General features: G+C 40.1%; 8 protein-coding genes across 8 annotated transcripts; 4 read left to right on the top strand and 4 right to left on the bottom strand.

Annotated features, from left to right (window-relative positions):
- Positions 1-24: 24 nt before the first annotated feature.
- On the top strand, positions 25-4,609 carry I206_100167 (AMP deaminase; the record flags this gene model as incomplete). Its single annotated transcript, XM_019152934.2, has 14 exons — positions 25-787; positions 1,443-1,476; positions 1,541-2,242; positions 2,313-2,421; positions 2,484-2,597; positions 2,660-2,783; positions 2,850-2,916; positions 2,979-3,127; positions 3,183-3,369; positions 3,423-3,484; positions 3,537-3,788; positions 3,862-4,067; positions 4,148-4,203; positions 4,261-4,609. The coding sequence occupies 14 exons, from the start codon at positions 25-27 to the stop codon at positions 4,607-4,609; spliced, it is 3,174 nt and encodes a 1,057-aa protein (XP_019015072.2).
- Positions 4,610-4,993: 384 nt separating this feature from the next.
- Positions 4,994-6,481, bottom strand: I206_100168 (uncharacterized protein; the record flags this gene model as incomplete). The annotated part of the gene is made up of 4 exons (XM_019152933.1): positions 4,994-5,280; positions 5,371-5,658; positions 5,720-5,855; positions 5,924-6,481. 4 exons carry the CDS (start codon positions 6,479-6,481, stop codon positions 4,994-4,996), a joined length of 1,269 nt encoding a protein of 422 aa, XP_019015071.1.
- Positions 6,482-7,883: 1,402 nt separating this feature from the next.
- I206_100169 (T-complex protein 1, theta subunit) lies at positions 7,884-9,998 on the top strand (the record flags this gene model as incomplete). Its single annotated transcript, XM_019152932.1, has 7 exons — positions 7,884-7,940; positions 8,063-8,153; positions 8,247-8,383; positions 8,454-8,598; positions 8,659-8,919; positions 8,981-9,129; positions 9,192-9,998. The coding sequence occupies 7 exons, from the start codon at positions 7,884-7,886 to the stop codon at positions 9,996-9,998; spliced, it is 1,647 nt and encodes a 548-aa protein (XP_019015070.1).
- Positions 9,999-10,070: 72 nt separating this feature from the next.
- Positions 10,071-10,721, bottom strand: I206_100170 (uncharacterized protein; the record flags this gene model as incomplete). The annotated part of the gene is made up of 4 exons (XM_070202151.1): positions 10,071-10,145; positions 10,211-10,325; positions 10,482-10,534; positions 10,620-10,721. 4 exons carry the CDS (start codon positions 10,719-10,721, stop codon positions 10,071-10,073), a joined length of 345 nt encoding a protein of 114 aa, XP_070058252.1.
- A 483-nt stretch (positions 10,722-11,204) lies between these two features.
- On the bottom strand, positions 11,205-12,735 carry I206_100171 (uncharacterized protein; the record flags this gene model as incomplete). Its single annotated transcript, XM_019152930.1, has 7 exons — positions 11,205-11,447; positions 11,512-11,736; positions 11,814-11,987; positions 12,045-12,167; positions 12,234-12,385; positions 12,448-12,565; positions 12,631-12,735. 7 exons carry the CDS (start codon positions 12,733-12,735, stop codon positions 11,205-11,207), a joined length of 1,140 nt encoding a protein of 379 aa, XP_019015068.1.
- A 534-nt stretch (positions 12,736-13,269) lies between these two features.
- On the top strand, positions 13,270-16,191 carry I206_100172 (uncharacterized protein; the record flags this gene model as incomplete). Its single annotated transcript, XM_019152929.1, has 4 exons — positions 13,270-13,985; positions 14,054-14,744; positions 14,808-15,068; positions 15,130-16,191. The coding sequence occupies 4 exons, from the start codon at positions 13,270-13,272 to the stop codon at positions 16,189-16,191; spliced, it is 2,730 nt and encodes a 909-aa protein (XP_019015067.1).
- A 444-nt stretch (positions 16,192-16,635) lies between these two features.
- On the bottom strand, positions 16,636-19,400 carry I206_100173 (uncharacterized protein; the record flags this gene model as incomplete). The annotated part of the gene is made up of 11 exons (XM_019152928.1): positions 16,636-16,921; positions 16,987-17,096; positions 17,169-17,253; positions 17,321-17,439; positions 17,501-17,724; positions 17,803-18,020; positions 18,087-18,384; positions 18,448-18,582; positions 18,662-18,800; positions 18,881-19,014; positions 19,070-19,400. 11 exons carry the CDS (start codon positions 19,398-19,400, stop codon positions 16,636-16,638), a joined length of 2,079 nt encoding a protein of 692 aa, XP_019015066.1.
- Positions 19,401-20,757: 1,357 nt separating this feature from the next.
- Positions 20,758-21,261, top strand: I206_100174 (uncharacterized protein; the record flags this gene model as incomplete). The annotated part of the gene is made up of 1 exon (XM_019152927.1): positions 20,758-21,261. One exon carries the CDS (start codon positions 20,758-20,760, stop codon positions 21,259-21,261), a length of 504 nt encoding a protein of 167 aa, XP_019015065.1.
- Between the last annotated feature and the right edge of the window lie 184 nt (positions 21,262-21,445).

The following is a 21,445-nucleotide window of genomic DNA, read 5'->3' on the forward strand; positions in this document are numbered from 1 at the left end:
TGTGACACAAGGGCATTCAACACAATGACAGACTCGCCTGATCAATTCGCTTCTGCTTCTACGGACAGTCCGTCTGCTCCATCACCGTTACCGATACCTTCAAGATATCCTCATGGGGACATCGACGAAGATGCGCCTATACATGCATCACCTGCCTTTGACTATCATCAAGAACGAAGACTACTTCAGCAAGATGAGATTTGGCTATCACATCATCTACCTCGATTACCTCCTTCAACAGTATCTGAAGCTGGTTCATCTACAAGCAAGACTACAGGTATCCCTGAAATGAGCACAAGCTATCGTCAAGGTATATCACCTAATCAACTTACCTCAGATATTCGATCCACCTCACCTTTGAATAGGACTGGTCGTTTGGCAACCACAATGGGAACTAGTCCTGGGGAAGTAGATTTAGGTAATCGAGGTGGAAATTTAGAAAAAGGCGGTCAAGGGATGTCTATAGCTCTATCAAGCGATCAACAAGAGGAAGAAGAAAAAGAAGAATTTTCCTCGAGGTTTCAGCGTCAAGCCCAGATTGATCCACATGAAAGACAATCAAGTATGCTATCTCCCTCTGGACCTGAATATGGCGATTTAGATCCTGCTCCTTCAATCATACATCGTCAACAGCGAGATAAACAAGAAGAGTTGGATCTGGAAGAGGAATCAAGAGAAAGGGAACTTGATTCTGCCCTGTTGGGAGCTCTCAATGCCGGTGCGAAGGGTGATGGGATAGAAGCTAGAGCTGCTCGATTGGCCGGTGTGCCCCCTCAGGAACAACCTGGTAAGTTGACGTTCGATTAATGTTCGTTCTGCCTGCTCTTGCTTTGAGCTGTCTTCTTCTCTTATCAAGAACCTTTGACCCTCGAATTTCGCAAAATACATCCCTCTTGGTCACTCCGATGTCCTCGGACAACTCCTTGTATCTGTTATCCTTTGACCTCCTTTGCACTAGAAGGCTTGGAAGCACGCTAGAAAGGAAATCAGATGTTTATTTAGGCGGAGATCAGCCTTCGGCTGTCGGGAATCCGAACGTGCGTTCTTCGTACGAAAGGAAACCCCGGGTGGAACATAGCATGACCGTTTCGGATCTGCCTACAGCATCAGTCAGAGATAAGAGAAAAAGATATATAAACTCACGGGTATTCCCCGATGGAAGAATGTCGAAAATCATTCACACCACAGCCGTGTCAACCCCTTACCTTCCTCATACTACTTAACACTCCCACACATCCATCGCATCTCCGTCTCCCTTACGAACCTTCCCTTGCTGTCAGCAATGATACTGAATGACCCTGAGCTGTTTCTGAGTTGTCTTCGCTCCCCTTATACCAAACCGTCTTCCCCTGATATCTTGACCTCTGCTCTACATGACGGCGTTTCCGACAATGTCGGTCAAGAACAACTGCTGATGCAAATACAAATTCTCGCCTTTGCAGAACAAGGTATCGGAAGTGAACTCGAGCAGCTATAGTGAGTCATCTTTCATCCTTTCGTGACAGTCGTGTTGAGGCGGATCCTGACATATACTTTATAGCGCTTCCTTTGCTCGATGCCTCGATTTACGAGACAAATACCTCGAATTGTCAAACCAGCGACTTGGTGATAATCCTAAGGATCACGATGGCAATTTCCATGGATTCACGCCTAGATCTTCTGGGGATGTGATGGGTCTCAAAGCTGAAGTGCGACAAGACACATGTGAAGGCCCATCGGCAGCAGAGAACGAAACTTTACCGACATGGAATCTCTACCCTCCTCCACCACCTCCACATTGGCATTGGAAACCTTCTCAAGGTAGTGTTTTACCTGAGCCAACCTCTTCCGACGGTGCGACTACATCCAAAGATAAAGCTTCTACAAGCGAAAGTGGTATTCAACAATTCAAATTTGAAGATTGTCTAATTCATGAAGAGGATAAAGAACACGAGTTTCACTTGAATGATGAAGGTGTCTTCTCAGTCTACCCCGCTGATACACCTCAACCCAACGTTCCTGCCACCGGTGCAGGAAATACTGAAAAGGTAGAATTTGACATCAAGGGTAAAACACCTTTATCAAGGATTCCTTCACTCAAAGAATACTTCACAGATTTAGATTACCTGTTAGGCGTATGTTCTGATGGACCTGCCAAATCTTTCGCATTCAGAAGATTGAAGTATCTCGGTAGTAAATGGAGTTTGTATTGCCTTTTGAACGAGTATCAAGAATTGGCAGATATGAAAGCTGTACCTCATAGGTGGGTTGTTCATTTTCACTGACCTTAAAGCATCCCACATTGCAATCAACTGACAAGGATGAATCATCAGGGATTTCTACAATGTGCGAAAGGTTGATACTCATATACATCATTCTGCAAGTATGAATCAAAAGCATTTATTACGATTCATCAAGTCAAAGCTGAAGAGAAACCCAAACGTAAGTCTTCCTGTTTGTCGAAATGTACCTGAAAACCAACAGCTGACAATTGAGGTGTTTAGGAAATCGTCATTCACAGAGACGGAAAGGATCTCACTTTGAAGGAAGTTTTCGAGTCGCTGAACTTAACTGCGTACGATCTTTCCATTGACACGCTAGATATGCATGCTCACCAGGTGAGCTTCTTGGCTAATTTTTCCGTCAATGCCGAGTCTAGCTGAACAGATTACTTGTATAGGAATTCCATCGATTTGATCGATTCAACGATCGATATAACCCTACTGGATCTTCGCGTTTAAGAGAAATCTTCTTGAAGACTGATAATCTGCTGAAAGGGAAATATCTTGCTGAATTGACTCAAGGTCAGTCAGCTAATTACTCGCTGTCCCTCGTAATTGAAATTTAGCTGACTCAATCCAATATGGCAGAACTCATCGCGGATCTTGAACAAAGTAAATACCAAGTTTCGGAATGGCGTTTATCGATCTATGGAAGGTAAGTTAGCCAGTCTGCATCGATTCGCGGTCAAATTGCTGATCAACTCTCTTCATATCTAGGAATCTGCAAGAATGGGATAAACTCGCCAAATGGGTAATCAACAACAAGCTTGTTTCGCATAATGTTAGATGGTTGATACAAGTACCACGGCTGTACGAGGTGTACAAGGGTTCTGGCCTCGTTAACAATTTCGAGGATGTAGTCAAGAGTAAGCTGAAGCATGATGATTCTTCATCGACCTAGCTGACTTGTCAAATTACCAGACGTCTTCCAACCGTTATTCGAAGTTACTAAAGATCCCTCATCGCACCCCGAATTACATATTTTCCTGCAACGAGTGGTCGGGTTTGATAGTGTAGATGATGAATCGAAGCCTGAAAGAAGGTTATATAGGAAATTCCCGACAGCCAGAATGTGGGATACGAATCAAAGTCCACCATACAGTTATTGGTGAGCTGCTCTTGAGTGTTGCCTGTGCACACAGTCAGCTGACATTGGCGTAGGATATACTATATGTACGCCAATATGGCTTCTTTAAATTCTTGGAGAAGATCAAGAGGATTTAGTGAGCTTCTAGGTCCATCGTGAAGCCAAAAAAGCTCATCATTGCGTCGCAGATACTTTCGTTCTTCGACCACATTGTGGAGAAGCTGGTGATCCAGATCACTTGTCATCAGCTTTCTTGACAGCCCATTCTATTTCACATGGTATCTTACTTCGTAAAGTACCGGCTCTTCAATACCTCTTCTACTTGAAACAGATTGGTTTAGCTATGAGTCCGTTATCGAATAACGCGTTGTTCCTTACATATGAGAGAAATCCATTTAAGGATTACTTCAAGATTGGATTGAATGTCTCGTTATCTACCGGTAAATGCTGTTTAGTCCGTACCAGATATTAAACATGAAGATAGCTGATCAGACAGTATATATTCGCTTCTAGATGATCCCCTCCAATTCCACTTTACCGCATCGCATTTATTGGAAGAGTATTCTTGCGCAGCCCAGATATATAAGCTTACCCCAGCGGATATGTGTGAATTAGCGAGAAACTCAGTGTTACAAAGCGGATGGGAAATGCAAGTTAAGAAGCATTGGATAGGTCAGAAGTGGTATATGCCCGGTGCTGCTGGTAACGATATCCACAAGGTGAGTCGCTGCCTCAGCTTGGGTCTCTTCACTCAAGCGAAAGGAGGGAGGGAAGGTAGCTGAATTCGTTCGATCTTCAGACCAACGTACCGACTATAAGGCTAGCTTACAGACATTCCACCTTATTGGAAGAACTGTAAGTAAATTACTAGGCTTGCCCAAGCGATTTGCCACTAATTCGCTCTTCGATCAGTGCGTTGATTCGCCATGGACAACATTCACCTTCAGCAACTCCTACTCATCTGAAACAAGCGTCTTCAGGCCAATTACCTGTCGTGCCTCAACCCCATTCGCCCAAGGATTCCAAGAGACCAGGTTTGACCACTCACCCATCTGATGTAGCTGCTGCAGCCATGTCAATGACAAACTCAGCGGTCTACGGTCAAGGTGAGACCCATACTATCGCTCCGCATTTGGTTGGCGGAGTTGGCGCTTTGGATGAAAGAAGTAAGAGAAGAAGCATGAGTCAGATTAAGCCTGGTGTTGGTAATGGAAGTGTTACACCTCTTTCGAATGATCAAGTCCACCAAGCTAGGCGATAGATTCTTGGATTTGCTTGATTGATTTTATACTATAATTTGAGCTGTCAGTTTTGTCTCATTTTGCATAATTTATTAGATTGTGTATATATATGAAGAGTAATGAGGTGTTAATGCATTAAGTCGTATTTAATAAATTATGATATAGTGAGAATAAGCAGGGATACGTGAAAATTGAATATAAATAAAATTGTCCGTCAAATGCCCATGGTATAGATTTAAGAAAAGGGTATACCAATATTATGGTATTCAAATATATCTATATATATCTATGTAAATTGTATTGAAAATTGTCCATGAAAATCACGAAAAGAGTAAAAAGGAAAATTGTAAACTTGTTTTTATCCGAAAAATAATTCCTCTGATTTAAATTTGTCTTATAAACTTTTAATATTTATTATATTGTCTAATTTTAGAATTTCTAATTCTATTTGATGAAAATGATCTTTTATTTAAAATTTGTTTAGTGACTGATTTATATTTAAAATGTTGTTCTTGTTCTTCACAAATTGTACCATTATTATTTAATTTAAAACCTTTTAAACAATTTTGAATTTTACATTTTCCAAAATTACATGAAATTCCATTTGTACCTTTTAAACTTGTACAATCAATTCCATTTGAAACTGCTAATGGATTATTATAAGTTGGTTCAGGATACATACAACCACCACCTAAAAAAAATTAAAATAAAAAATAAAAAATTTAATAAATTATAAAATTTCAAAATCATCCCTTTTTTATAATTGGAAGCGAAAACTTACAAGATTCAATATCATTTTGAGTATCAATACATTCCCATAATCCACTACCTGATGAACCAATTGAACATTTTGATAAACCAATTGGACAATTTTCTGAACGTTTTGAATTTAATTGAATTGGTAATCCAGAAGGACATGTATAAGTTGATTTTGAATAACATTGATTATTACATAATATTTCTGTTGAAGAACAATTTGGTATTAATTTACATTGACCATTTGAATCTAATGTTGAATTTGGTAAACAACATGTTGTACCTCCAGTTAAAACGTATCCTTCATTACAAGCTTTTTAAAACATCATTAAAAAATTAGCCTTGTACTTTATTGATAAAATATTATGACTTACCTCTTGCACAACAAGATCCTCCTACAGGTTGTAAATCATGATGAGAATTGGTTAATGAGATTGAAGCTGCTAAACAAGTTTCAACAACATTGAAATTATATACACCAGCTTGTAAACCCAATAAACCAGGTTGGGTCTATTAAAATAAAGAAGCATATATCAGTTTTTTTCTTTTCTTCCTTTAATGAGTAATGAGATACTTACAGAAGAAGCAATATCAGCAGCAGCAGTACCATTAAAAATTAAACCACCTGAAGCGTAAACTCCAACATTTGCATCAACTCCAGCAAGTCCAACTGATGAAGTAGCATCAACGCAAATACAAGCACCAGCATCAAGATCAACTCCTGTATTTTGATCAATCAATCCTCCACCAATATTAGCAGCTTCATTTACATGAATAGAAGTTCCAATTCTAACACAAGTATTAACTAAAACTTCTAAATTTAATTTTGAAACTTCAACTACTGTTCCACCTAATGTTGTTACTGTTCCACCAACTACTCCACCTAAACCTGATACAGTTCCACCTAAAGATCCACCAACAGTATTACCTACTCCACCTAATAAACCACCTAAAGATCCACCTAGATCACCAACTGTTTGACCTAATCCACCTACTAAACCATCAAGTAAACCTCGAGAGTCAATCTCTGAGTTTGATGATGAAGTGGCAGTTGATCTTGGAATTCTTTCTGAGGAGATTGATCGAGCAGTAACGCTTGTTACGAGGAGAGGTAAGATTGAAACGAGAAAAAGCATCTTGAGTATTTAATTGAGTATATTCTTATTTGAATAGCCAGTAAGTGCTGTTTAATTGCGTCGGAAATAGTTGATTGAATTTATAAAGTCTTAATGATAGTGAGTCGAATACGGAGTGTTGGTCAGATCTATGGAGGCGTGTAGCTTATGTTGTTCGTTGTAATTGAAAGAGCGTGATTGTAAATGAGTGTGGGTATATCCTTCTTTCTCTGAACTATCTAGTCGGTTGAAAGGAAGGATAAAGTTGGATCTAGTTTCTCAGAAACGGAAAGAGTGAAATGAGGAAATATCAAATAACCTATATCATGTAAACAACAGAAGGAAGAAGAAGAGGATAAGGAGTCAAAGTTAACGAAACTATAAGGTCGGGGAAGGAAAAAGTAAATAGGAACACAGGACATCCATTGCAAATATATTAATTCTCAACGTCCTGATTGACTTTTCAGGATTGCCAAGAATCAACATGAAACGGAATGTAGACATAAACAAAATAATTCTGGCCTAAGATGGTCGTCATCTGGAATATCCAAGCATTGAAGTGTTAGGAAGTTCGATTGAAAATAAACTTTTCACATGATTGCGAATGATGATTAAAGCATTCTCATTCAGTATACATGGATGAAACTGATATCCTTATTCAACAGTGATATTGAAAATCGCCACAAAATGATTGACTGAATGACATTCAAATCATACCTGAGTGGATGTAATCTTATCTGAATCATCGAAAATATGCCACTTAGTCAAATAATCGTTTCACCATGCTTATTTTCCCCTGGGTTGTTAGATGAAACATTTTAGGCGGAATTGGAATATCAGTCTATAACATGATGCAAAATCCATTATTCTCCGTCTTCCATAATCTGTGGTATCACTCGAGATCTCTGTCCTGGCTCGAGGGCAGGCAAATTCTGCATGACTAAGTTGTTCATCGTCAATCTTTGTTCAACAAAAATTGAAGAGTTATGCCAACGTTCAGGGGAAACTATTGAGTTGCTGCAAGTCACATTCCAGGATCATACTCCGATCTATGGCCATCCTTAGAGCATTCGCACATGCTCGTGTCTGATGACAAGCTGTCCTCTGCCGACACGTTGCTACCCATGGCAATGAGGCATCTTGACTAGATACATGAATGAGACCGTTCCGTAAGATTATCTGGCTTATTTCAACTGCCACAGACAACGATCAATTCGATGATTCACGTGTGATACGCGTGTTTTTCCAGTGGAGGTGGGAGCGCGTCTCTGGTTTCTTCCATTTCGAACATTTCAAAACTGAAATTACAATAGCTTCTTCAACTTTCCGATATTAATCTCGTTACAAATATAGTCACTCTTCACGACTTCTACTTCTTACCTTATCGCAAGTTTCAGCTAACAGCTAGAGAAAAGGATTGAAGATGTCGTTAAAAGTACCAAAAGCTGGTGGACCAGACCTTTTCAAGGCTGGTTACAAGGTACGTCAGTTTTCATTCCATCATCTCAAACGGTCAAATTACAAATAGCCTTAATCATGAAATCACTCTTGTTCATCTTCTCAGACGATGATCAAATACTGATGCTTTATCTTCTCAAATAGCACATGTCCGGCTTGGAAGAAGCTGTGTTGAGGAATATAGCTGCTGTCGGAGAGTTGAGCGAGATTGTCAGGACTTCATTCGGTCCCAATGGTGAGTTGTTCACCATATAGCTGGCAACATGCACGCTTGATGCCTTTCCATAATAAAACATGGAGGAGCTAATGCATCTCATGTCACTGATAGGTCGAAATAAGCTCATCATCAATCACTTGGGAAGACTTTTCGTAACTTCAGATGCAGCAACCATTATTCGAGAAATTGAAGTAGCTCACCCTGCTGCTAAGCTGCTAGTGATGGCAAGTACAGCACAAGAAGCTGAGGTAAGTGACCCCCCGAGACCCTCGATTGAGATTGAGGCAACTATAAAGCGGACTAATTCTGGCTGATCAGATGGGAGACGCTACAAATTTGGTCTTAATATTCGCTGGAGAATTGTTAAAGAGGTCAGAACACCTATTGACTATGGGATTACATCCCTCAGACGTAATTCTAGGGTACGAGATGGCTTTAGCTAAAGGTAGAGAAGAACTCGAAAGTGAGTGACGAGCATATACTAATAGCGAAGGAAGGCTGAAAACCTAATAATATATAATAGCCCTTATCTCCTCCACAATCCCCTCATCCCCCTTACCTACCGCTGAGACACTTTCAAAAGCGGTAGCTACATCCCTTGCATCCAAGCAGCCAGGATGTGAGGATTTCTTATCCGACCTTGTAGCGGAGGCATCTCTTGCCGTTATGCCTAAGAACCCTAAGGATTTCAACGTAGACTCAGTCAGAGTAGTAAAGGTCTTAGGTGGTGGATTGGAAGCCAGTCGAGTTGTAAGGGGTATGGTCTTCGGTAGAGAGCCTGAAGGTGAGTCAGCTGAACCGCAGTCTCGAATCTCCCTGCAAGCAAGCTGACAAATGTCATGTAGGTATCGTCAAGAACGCTACGAAAGCCAAAGTTGCCGTGTACACCTGTGGTCTCGATATCTCACAAACTGAAACAAAGGGAACTGTGTTACTGAAGAAGGCGGACGACTTGCTGAACTTCTCGAGAGGAGAGGAGAAACAATTAGAAGGAGTGAGTATTTATACAGTAGAAGTCATCGGTCATTTCAGAGCAAACTAACCCGTTGATTGCAGTATTTCAAAGAGATCGCTGATTCCGGCGTCAAACTTATTATTGCCGGTTCAGGTATCGGAGATCTTGCTTTACATTACCTCAACAGATTGAATATTGCTGTCATCAAGGTTCTATCCAAGTTTGACCTCAGACGATTATGCAGAGTCGTTGGTGCTACACCCCTCGCTAGGTTAGGTGCCCCTACACCGGAAGAAGCAGGTATGGTGGATGTATTTGAGACTGTCGAGATTGGTGGAGATCGAGTCACAGTATTGAGACAAGAAGAGGGCGAGAAGACTCGAACAGCCACTATCGTTTTACGAGGAGCAACAGCAAATTACTTGGATGACTTGGAAAGATCATTAGATGATGGAATCAACACAGTCAGAATCTTATTGAGGGATGGAAGACAAGTACCAGGAGCTGGATCAAGTGAAATTGAAGTAGCAAGGCGTGTAGCAGAATACGGTGGAAAGACTTCAGGTTTAGCTCAACATTCAATTAAAAGATGGGCTGAATCTTTGGAAGTTGTTCCTAGAACTTTAGCTGAAAACGCAGGTTTGAACGCAGAAGATGTAGTTTCATCATTATACAAATCACATACTGAAGGTCAAAGTGATGCTGGTGTAGATATCGAATCCGAAACAGACGGAGTGGTAGAATCGACAAAAGCTAAAGGTATACTTGATCCTTTCGCTGCTAAAGATTGGGCTATCAAGCTTGCTACGGATGCTGCTATTAGTGTACTTAGAGTGGATAGTATTATCGTAGCTAAACAAGCTGGGTTAGCTCCTCCTAAACAACAAGGTCATTGGGATGATGATTAGTTTGATTCTCTCAACGGTTTGTAGAGTTGACGATGGAAAGAAATTGGATGTAATGCATATACATATACAGGATCACTGGATTGTACAGATAGGTCCGGGGGGATCGGACATAGCTGTACCGCCCTTCTCCACTTTTTGCATGACGATCTGGTCATCAGGCAATTAAGTCAATCGAGCGATAAGAACAGCTAGGAAAAAATCATCTCACTTACAGGTACCATGACACCACCAGGTAATTTCGTACCCATTGGTAAAACCATAGGAAAATCAGCTACTGATGACATTGGTAAAACTGCTCCTCCAGGTAAAGATGTTCCTGCTGGTAAACTATATTCAGTCAATTTATGAGTGATTGTTTTCTTAGTGATTGATGAATGTAAACTCACAATACACCTTCGGTACTGATAATCGGCAATTGTTTGTAAGTTAATAGTAATTACATTTTTACATGGAGAAATGATTGGGAGGATTATTAAAACTTACATTGTATGATATGCATGATATTTTATACCATATCCATCAGGTACAATTGCGTTCTAGAAAAAAATAAAATAAAAATAAAAATAAAAATAAAAATATTCGATTATCAATATTGGCAATGACATTTGTAAAATTACTTACTGGAATAGGATCTTCAACTGTTACTGCGAATGGATGATCTGGTTTACCTGATCCTACACCAGGTGGTAATGGAAATTTCGTTTTTTCTCTTGGATCTGACATCTTGTATATATATCTTCGATTTGAAGTTTTAATTTATTTATGCGATTTTGTTTATAACAGAACATTGACTGATAATTTCCTTGAAATATCAGTGATGAATGAATTTTATCATACTTCAGTATTTGAACTGCATTGCGGATCAAGTTTATTTTGTATTAATTATCATTTCTTACAGTCGAATATCAAAGGACGGATCCATAATTGTTAAAGGGGAATTGTAAGAAAGGATAAACCGCTGATAGAAAAGTACAACTTTTCAAGTGAGATGCATTTCTATCAACTTATGCATCCTTTTCTTCCCATCTATATTGTCTATTAGAACAATTTGATTATCCTCTTATTATATATTTATATATTTATAATAGAGATATTGTTAGCGATGTTGTCTGCGATTCATCCCGAATATTCGCAAATCTTTCGCACAGCTCGTGTGCAGAGCCTGCCTATGCCTATACCGTGAGTCCTTCAAATCAATAAAGTTCTCTATTCCGCAATTTCGTCAACCTTCTTCACCTTCTTTCTTTCGTTATCTCTTATAATCTCCAATTGTAAAGCTTTCAACATAGCATAAGCGAATTCTAATCTTGGTGTAATTATACTATTCATCTTGGCTATTTTAAGTACAGATCCAACAATCACTTCCACTTCGAATGGTCGATTTTGTTCAACGTCAATTAATAAAGAGTACTTATGTCCTACTCCACGTTCTCTGGCTGTACTTGTAAGCTACATTTCACTGGAAATTAGCTTCTATGCACATGTAAATAGACAGACGAGGTTGATTACATACAACTGTCCATGCTCTATCAACTACACTTTGAGCATCACCCATAATATCACCAGCGGGATATTGAATCATCCCTTCATATAATAAGCCAGATTGAAATCCGATATCAACTATCTCTTTGAAGTAATCTTTGATATATCCTTGTTCGGTAGGTTCGAGATAACTGAATTGTAAGGCTGTATGTCGGATCAAACCAGTGACAACTGCCCAAGCTGCATTCCATACGTTCTGAATCATCGGGGAACCGAAAAAACACATGAGTCGGTTTGAATTAGCTGGAAAGGGATAAGAGAAAATCTACGTACCTTCAGATATCTGATTGAATCAATTCGATCCGTAGAATACACAAAGGCTTCTCCTGCTTTCAGAAGATCTACCCAAAGATTCAATGCGTCACTATCCCTCTGTGAGAATATCCTTTGCGATTCTTCAGATCCTTTAGGTGGTAAGGGCGGGTATAATCCGGTTACCAGAGTATCCTGAATTTTATAGTCAGCTTCCTATGATTCAAGAGAGAATGCCAAAGCTGAACTTACATTTCCTCTCCATCTTACAAGACTGCCCTCAGTGACAACACCTATCCAAGCTGGACTTGACATCACAGGTGTACCAAGATGTTTGACCGCTTGATACAGATCCTCTTCAATTCCTAGTCCATTCTACAACAATAACCAGCATGTAAGCATAATTAGCACGATCATTCGGAAGACCTGCATATAGCTCACCTGTATCAAATTCCAAGATCCAATTTGTCCACTTGCGATAGTGTCTTTTAACAATTCAGAATTGGGTAATACGTCAGGTAAACATTTAGTGCATACAATGCAGATAAGGTATTGTTTTCCATTTTTAAGTGCTTCAGCTTGAGACTTGAAGACTGTGGATTGAAAATTATATTATCAGCTGTAGGCCGTATGCGACAAGCTAGACTGAGCTGACCTTGGTAAGGTTTCCAATTTTCTATTATACCGAATCTATCTGTATGAAGGGTAACGCCTGTAGTGGTATAAAGGTCATAATTGGATCGAGCGACTGCGGTCACCCTGGCTTTTCCAGACTACAGAGATAAGCATACAGTCAGCGAAAGACATAGGTGAGATGTCAAAGTGCGGAGCATCTGACCCTTTCCAGAAGATAGGCGTAAACTGAACCGATTGATCCTAGCCCAATTAGCAAGATATCAACTGGCTCAGAAGAGGATTCGTTGCCTGTAGGAAGATTCGTCATATTGGTCGATGTGACAAATTTTAACCGGTCAGGTCAACTAAGCTAGGTGTTATCTACGAGAAGACAGTCTGTATCAGAGACAAACATACTCGTTTCTGGTTGACGGACTGGAACTGCTTTTGAACTTTTCTTCCTGCTCCTCTTCTCGGGCACGCAATTGCATGTGGTTATCAACTGGTCATCTCGGCTTTAACCGATAAGGGATTATCACGTGACATACAAGACTTACAACATGATAGACCCCATTGTAATCAAGTCCACGTCATTGTCATGTTGGCTATAATCAAAAGGATGTGATTTTATAATTGCGGAATTCTCCGCAAAGTTGGCGGAAAGCGGCATTCACCGTTTTAGGATAATAAGAATAACTGTGATAGGGTACAACTCATCCCCCAAGTTCACTTCCCACCCTCGCTTCCCCCGCATATATCATAAAATACAACAACACATACACCATACACCATACGCCATACATATACATCAAGCAGTAGCGTATAAGAACAATCCCCTCCTCATCTAGAGCTTTGCATCACCATGTCCTTCAGTTCACCGTCATTACCGCCTATATCAACGTTATCAGCAGCATTAGAGAACGGTAGTAATTCACCTATGATAATCGCGCCTGAATTAATGGGAGAAGAGGGGGAACCGCCGACAATCAATCGTCGTTCAGCCGAAGCTGGTTTGGACGGTACAGTCGTGACAAATAATCAAGATCATGGTATAAATAGTAATGGATATCAATCCTCATCTGCACGAGATGAACCAAGTGGATATGGATCTGGAGTTGGAAATTATTCACACAATGGTGGAAGACATCATCATCCGTGGGAGGAAGGATATAGAGATCAACATGAACCTTTATCATCTGATTATCCTCAAGCTCCTGTGGACAATGCCGATATGGCCGATTTAGGTCAAGGTGACTTGAAAGTTGAAAATGGAAACGATAGTGATAAACCAAAACCACGAAAACGTGCTCGAGTTAGTAAACCTCGACAATCAAAAGATGGACGAAATGGAGGATTGAAAGATGATGGTATACCCGAAGAAGGTGTCTTAGATTACGCTGATCCTTCGGGAGATTTCAAACTTGGTCCGGTTTTCGTACATCCTCCCAAAGGCGCAGCTCAAGCTTGTGTAAGATGTCACAAGATCAAAAGGAAGTGTGATAATGCAAGACCAAGATGCGCAGGTTGTAGTAAAGCAGATGTTGCTTGTGTGTTCGAATTATCACCTGCCACTGCCAGGTAAGCTCGTTACCTATTCCTTTGCAATTGATCAAAGCGCTAATTGGCCATATCATTCATTACTACAGCTATGTGACAAGCCTAAAGTCCGATAACATAGCTTTAACGTCACAAATCGCTACAGCAGCAGAACGTATTCAACACCTTGAAACAGCCATCTCAAACATGGAAAGAGGTTTACCTCCCCCTCCTGAGCGAGACCTCTACGAGGATCACAACGACCAATTCCTTCCCAGCTCATTATCAACTCAAGCGGATTTTGCAGCCATGTCAAAAACTATTCTATCAGTCAGATCAAACGAGCTTTCAAGTCCAGTTTTTGGTGGTCCGGTTTCCGTGAGTAATCCCAGCGCAAGGTCAGCAACAGCCACTCGAGCGCCGTTCGGAAACACCTTACCTACCGGACAAGAACAATTACCACCCTACGATGAAGCTTTGCAAGCCGTTGAGACCTTCTTCGTTATGAATGCGTTATCCTATCCTTTCTTGGACAGAGACGAGTTCTTAAGGGATATGGACGAACTCTATCGTCAAGATCAATCTGGAATTGGCCGAAGAGGAAGTATATTCAGCTCATCCGCCCAACAAACCAATGAAGATGTTGAAACTTGGGCTGGAAAAGAGTTTATCTTCTTCATGGTTATTGCAATTGGAACCACCAACAGAGAAAGACTGGGAGAAGTCGATAAAGGCTCCTCAAGGGTATATAAGGAACGTGCATTCTCTAGCTTGCAAGCTGCAGTAGGAAAGGAAGATCTTGTGAGTTTGCCAATCAATATTTCTCTGGATCAAGTTTGGAAACTGACGATCGTATACGATCAGCTATGCGTCCAATCACTCATCCTCCTCGGCATTTATGCTATGTTCGACCCATCCGGTATCTCTCTCTGGCATGTGGTCGGGTTTGCAGCTCGGGTTGCGATTGCCCTTAACCTGCATCGAAGAGTCGATGACTCCACTCTACCCGCCAACGCTGTTGAGCAACGAAAGAGGGTCTTTTACTCCCTTTTCAATCTTGATCGATTGGTAGCTGTCACCTTGTCGAAACCTCTCGCTATCGCGGATGATGACATTGACGTCGGGGTAGGTGCATGTCTTTGATGCACAGGGCATCATCGTGGCTGATATGGGTTCTATTGATTAGCTTCCTTCGCCTTTACCTAATGATATCCCTTTCCAAGGCCGACCTCGCATCGAATTCACTCAACACATCATCAAGCTTCGCAGGTTGGGCGGTGACATACTCACGACTGTATACTCTGTATCTGGCGAACAAAATACACGACCCGAAGATGAACGAGCGGGTCTGATAAACCGATTACATCAGCGGTTCGACGACTGGTTAGCCAATTGTCCTGCTTCTCCCCCGAATAGTGAAGAAGAGAAACGAGGAATGATCCATACCAGCCATTCATGGTTCTTGTTGAACTACCATCAAGGTATATGTCTATTGTATAGACCATCGCCCTTGTACCCGAATATGACTCAAAGCCGATTATCGAGCCTTCATGAGGCGAGTGTAAGATGCGTCGACCTATACATCGATTTGTGGCAAGAACGAAAAGTTAGCTACAATTTGATCAACGTCTCAATGCAATTCCTCGCGTGTATATCTTTGTTATACTGTCTCTGCGAATTCGACAACAGAGATCAAAGTTTGGTCGATAATGCTGAGTGGAGAGCGGAAGTAGAGAAAAGATTAAGTCAATGTCATCAACTTCTTGAAGCTTTCAGTAACGCTCTTCCTGAAACTGCCAAATATCGAGAAATATTCACGAAGCTATCTGGGTTATTATTGGCAAGATATGGTCCATTACAACCACAATCTACTGCTGACTTATCATTCTCCTCAACAACGACAAACAATCCTGAGAAAATCGTTGTACCACCTATACCTACTCCAGCTACAATCTCAACTGCTATTGCCAATACTTTGAATGACAGTACTACTGGGCTAAACACTACGGAGACAGCAATGTCAAACGATAATGAAATAGCTTGGAACGCTATGACTCAATTATGGCATAATTCAGGAGATTTCGTATTTGATGAACGAGCTCTTTCAACAGCTTTAAATTCTTATGTCAACCAAAACCATAATCAGCAACAACCCCAAAATCAGGCTGATTTATTAGGCGGAATCGACGATGATGGGAAACCAAGAGATTTGGGAAGTGCTAGAGGATTATGGCATCAGCTTGGTTAGGTGATGTGATCAATCAGCTAGATGAGACGTTATTTTGTGAATACAAGGGGACTTTGTTGGCCACTTTCGCATTGAGGATGTATAAATGTTTCATCTGATACCTTTTAGTTTCCTTATCCTTGCTTTTGAGGCAAAAATTCAATTTCATGTATCATGTAATGCAATTTTATATTTTCTGTCCTTCATTTTACGTGATCAGCCGTTAATCATCAATTTGTCGATACCTCAGGTGGATGGCATCAGATCCGAGTGACTCTTTTCGATGTATGTCTCATCAACGTATGCATGTATAAACTAGTAAGCTTAGTTTATTATATGTCCGATCCATAAATTGAATAATTAATATGTAAAATGTCCATCATCTTCGTTGAATTTATCAACATTTCTATTCCGATTGTATACAATAATAACCCGAATTATAACAGTATACAAGAACAACTTTATCTATATATTCACCAATATCCAACTCATGATACCTATTAAACTTATAATATGTGTAAATGACGTTGATAATTTATTCAAAGATGTAACGGCACCACTTGATCTTGTATCATTTATTGATATTCCAGCAGTAGCTACAGCAGCAGATTGATCTTTTGAAGTATCTGAATTAATTGAATTTGAATTTGTGTTCAAATTTGATCCTGCTCCTTTCTCTTTTGCAGCTTTAAATAAATTCGTAATTGCCTCTTTCCAAATCTCTCTATCAACCCTTTCCAAATTTCGATCACTTTGGAAGTAATGTAAAATCAGCATAATGTTCATATCGAAACTCAATAAAGGAGATTTGCTCACTAAGTCATCAATCCATTGATCTCTCCTTCGACGTCAACTGTTTGAGTCCATACTGCGCCTGAACATGCATGATTGGATATCTGACTTTGGAGCATAACGAGAAGATCACGCTACGATCAATTGGGGATAAATCGTATTAGCTTAGCCTGAGTAGGATAAGGAGTATCATTGACTTGACTTACAGATCTTGAATTCCACTTTTCTAAAGTCTCGTCAATTTCATAAGTCTCATTTATAGCTTTGATAGCTTTCGGAACGTTCCATAGACTGTACACCAATGTTAATTTTTCTTTTCTTTAGCTTTAGCTTAATCCAGCCACAAGATTAGACTTACTGATCTATAGAAACGTTATATCCCAGCCCACCAAATTCACCTTGAAATCCTATTCTAGCTGGGTCGTATGGGCCAGAAGGATTTTCAGCATTTGGCATACCACATTGAGGATCGGGGTACTAATCAGTATCTGCAGTGTCAGCTAACCGGTCGACAATAAGTTCGAAATAGAAAGCTTACGTGATGATTATCAGAATAATCGCCTGCACCATGATCATGCCATCCACTTGTAGCGTCTATCAATCTTGTAGGATCAAGATTTCTAACCATCGGAGCATGTTCCGTTTCTGGTCCATCATCAGGTTGACCCCATCCTTCGTTGAATATTACCCAAGTATATATTGAAGGGAAAGATTTGTGCAAGTTGACCAATTCTTTCAGTTCTTCTGCCCACTGAGCTTGTTCTATACAACGAATGCAGCATGTCAGGCCTTGGCTGAGCAGTGGCTATAAGTCAGAAACATGTGGACCTAGGTACTCACGAGCTGCATTTGGTATATACTCCTTTCTAGCAGTCGTGCTTGGCATATCCTGAATGACCAATAGACCCATTTCATCGCATGCTCGATAGAAAAGATCAGTTTCAACCTTGACATGTTTTCTGACCATATTGAAACCCATATCTTTCATAAATTTCAAGTCAAAAATCATAGCTTCGTACGATGGAGGCGTGTAGATTCCATCTGGCCAATATCCTTGACTACACACCACCAAATAGCACAAGTCAGAAAAAGCAAATGAGATTGAACATTTGTAAAGTACTCACTCCAATGTACCGAAAGTGAAAATGAAATCCCCATTCAATAAAGGTCTAATCACTCCATCTACATCACCTTTACCCAAACTTCTGAATCCTGTATACGTCGTTACTACATCATCATTCATAGTAACAGATACATTATACAAAGTTGGAGAATCAGGTGACCACAATTTCACATTTGGTAAAGTGAAATTAAAAGATGATTCAGTTTGACCATTTGCTTCATATGCTGTACCTTGTGAATCTGAAATAGCAATCTTTACATCTTGACTCGAAGAATCGGAGGTATGTACATTAATTGTTCCTTTATAATCCATACTTTCAGCTTTCACATAAAATGTGCAATGATGGTCTCGCTCGAACTCACCGACGCCGTGCATGTCACCACTTAAATCTATCCGTCTGATGTATGTCTTGGGTACAGGCTCTATGAAAACACTTTGCCATATTCCGCTGCATGGTGTATAGAAGATATGACTTGGATCTTTTGTTTGTTTCCCAACTAATTGGCACGAAGGCGATAAGCTTGTCTTCTCTATTGATATAGACTATTCGATGTATGATTAAGATGGCCTACCCACCAGGTATTATATAATCTTTATCATCACTCGGATCATGAACGAAGACGACCAGCTCGTTGTCTTGCCCATATTTCACTAACGAGCTGATCTCCGCATCGAATCTCGCATATCCACCTTTATGTGTCGTAGCATTTTTGCCCTATTTAATTTGAACAAGGGAGCATACCAATTCGTCAGCTCTTGCCTAATCTATCAGTCGTGCAAGATATATCCACATACATTGACAAAGACAGTAGCTTCGTAATCTACAGCACCGAAATTTATTAAAAGAGATTTATCTGACCAATTGGATGGTACATTGAAATTAGTTTGAAACCATGAGAATTCATTATCCTTGATATCCACTTTGAGACCTATTGCCGTGATTTAGTATCAAAAACTAAATCGAGGATAAAGGAACATACTTACCACTTAGACCACTTTCAATACAACTAGGAATCATCACTGCCTTTCCCCATTTTTCATCTACATTTGTCGGCAAATTAGAAATATCTGAAGCGTTATTTGCTTTTTGATATCTCCAAATCCCATTTAAAGATTGCCAATCATTCCTAATTTGTTGTGGTCTTGGATATTCAACCCAAGGATTTGTACCGACTTTATCTGTCCAGTTTGTCTTTAAAGGAGGAGTCTGTACTTGATATGACGAAGAAGAAGCATCGTATTGTCCTTGTATCGATGTTATCCAATACGGACTAAGCAAAAGCAAGAAGGAACAAGGTATTAGTGTATTGATCATCGTATCCACCAAATAACGTATGTGGATTAAATCGATTGTCTAGCAAGAAGAAATAGGTTGACAGATTGTGGAGTGATCAGAAATGGTTAAATCAATTAATCAGAATTAAAATCAAAAGAAGGTAGGGTGAAAAGGGTATATTATTGAAAAGAATGAATGGATTTGTTATACGAACATTTGTGGAAAAGAGGAAAAGAAACAAATTAATCTTATCCAGGTTGTTGAGATGATAGTATATATCAACCAATTCATCTTTGTTTTTGTACAGTCACACCGCTAATTATCCTTGGCAACTAGATGTAAATGAATCGATTAAAGGCTGAAACTAATTATCCATGCTTTGTCAGTGCGATTTTAATCAAAGGGAAATTATAATCGTTTCATCAATTTAGACTTTGTCCCCTCAAGTTGTCAATTTTCCCCCTAATGACTACTCACCGAGCAGTCCTTTCAAATGTCTAGGAGCACAGCCTTATCTCAACACTTTATACAAATGCAACAACAATTGCGAGGTTGAGAAGGAGGTCCGGTCTACATCGATATGATCTCAAATAAGCATAAAGTATTGCTGTGTCATGCTTACGAGATAGATGGGATATTCGAATCAACATGATACAATAGCGTTCCGGAGAAATAACGCCCGTGCACCGGATCTTAACCAATTTTGATCCTGATTAACCGGAACGCCCAGAATCACCTTGACCGAAATCCGGAATAATTTTATCGAATCCGATATGAGAACGAAGGGTATGATTTACGTCCTTTGGCGGAATATGATCCTATGTCGATCCACCAATCTGCCAATCATCACGTCTGGATTCGGTCCATACGGCCTGAAAGGAATTGGAGTACCAGCGATACACCACTCTGCCCTGCAGTTAGCGAGATCTGTCTTCTGCTTCTCGGTACTGAAAGGCAATCATCAATCAGACTTTACAATAAGCACGATACGCTGGTTTCGCTTGGTTCCAAGGTGGCCGATTGCGGATTCTCAAACTTTCAGCTTAGGTTGAAGACCTCTTTGGAAAACCTTTCATAGCCAGGGAGATCACTAAGGCCTTAGGTGAGCCGCGATCGATATCAAATACATACAGTATATCAGTATAAAGGATGATCGTAGTACTAGGTTGCGTCTCCTTTCTGACGAACTCTCGATTGAGAGTCTTCCAAATCCCCATCACGCCATTGCCTGGATCCAGCTTTCGAGGATAAATATACCTGTAGGGAAGATGACTTTCGTCTCTTGTCACGAGCAAAATAAACATCCAAAGCCACATACAAACGATAGCTGATCAGATATTCAACTTAAAACACAAGCACATTTAACCTTTAAATAAGTTCCAACACCTCTTTCAACATGTCGAGCAATTCCACATTCGTGGAAGAGGGAGACCAGAACTTACCAAACAGTTTCGTAAGTATACAAGTAATCAGGAATAATGAAAGAAAACCTTATCTTACTTGTGATTCATGGTATTCTAAAGAATCAACTCGTTTTACACCAACTACACAAAACGAAAGTAACGAAGTGTTCATCAAAACTTTCCAAAGTAATATGCTGCGTGCCTCAATAGCTCAACAAATCTTTAATACAACACAAGCTGTGTTTGACTTGGACGAGCATAAAGGTTGGCTCAAAACTACCATCAAGGAAGTGGCAGAACAAGTTGTTGAAAATTCTCAATTTGATAGACCGCATATTCGAATCTTGACTTCAGACCAATATGATCGATTGAGAAGCGGTAATTCAGGCTATACTCTTTGGTACGAAACTAAATCGGAAACTGACTGTCACGAACCTGAAGTTTTGAAAGCTGCTTCTGCTTTGATGTCGATGCGAGGTACACTCCAGGATGTATGAGATTACTGATGTGTAAAGGATACTATACACGATGTCAATAGTAGAGAATATGTAAGCATGGCGCATATACAACACAGTATCTATGCATTAGTATTAGGCATTGATACGAGTGCGTTTGTAAAAATTGGTTCCTGATGATATTACCATTGTTCGATATAATACATAGCGGCTTTCGCGAATTCAA

The sequence above is a fragment of the Kwoniella pini genome, chromosome 1 (genome assembly GCF_000512605.2).
Source record: "Kwoniella pini CBS 10737 chromosome 1, complete sequence".
NCBI classification, from domain to species: Eukaryota; Fungi; Basidiomycota; class Tremellomycetes; order Tremellales; family Cryptococcaceae; genus Kwoniella; species Kwoniella pini.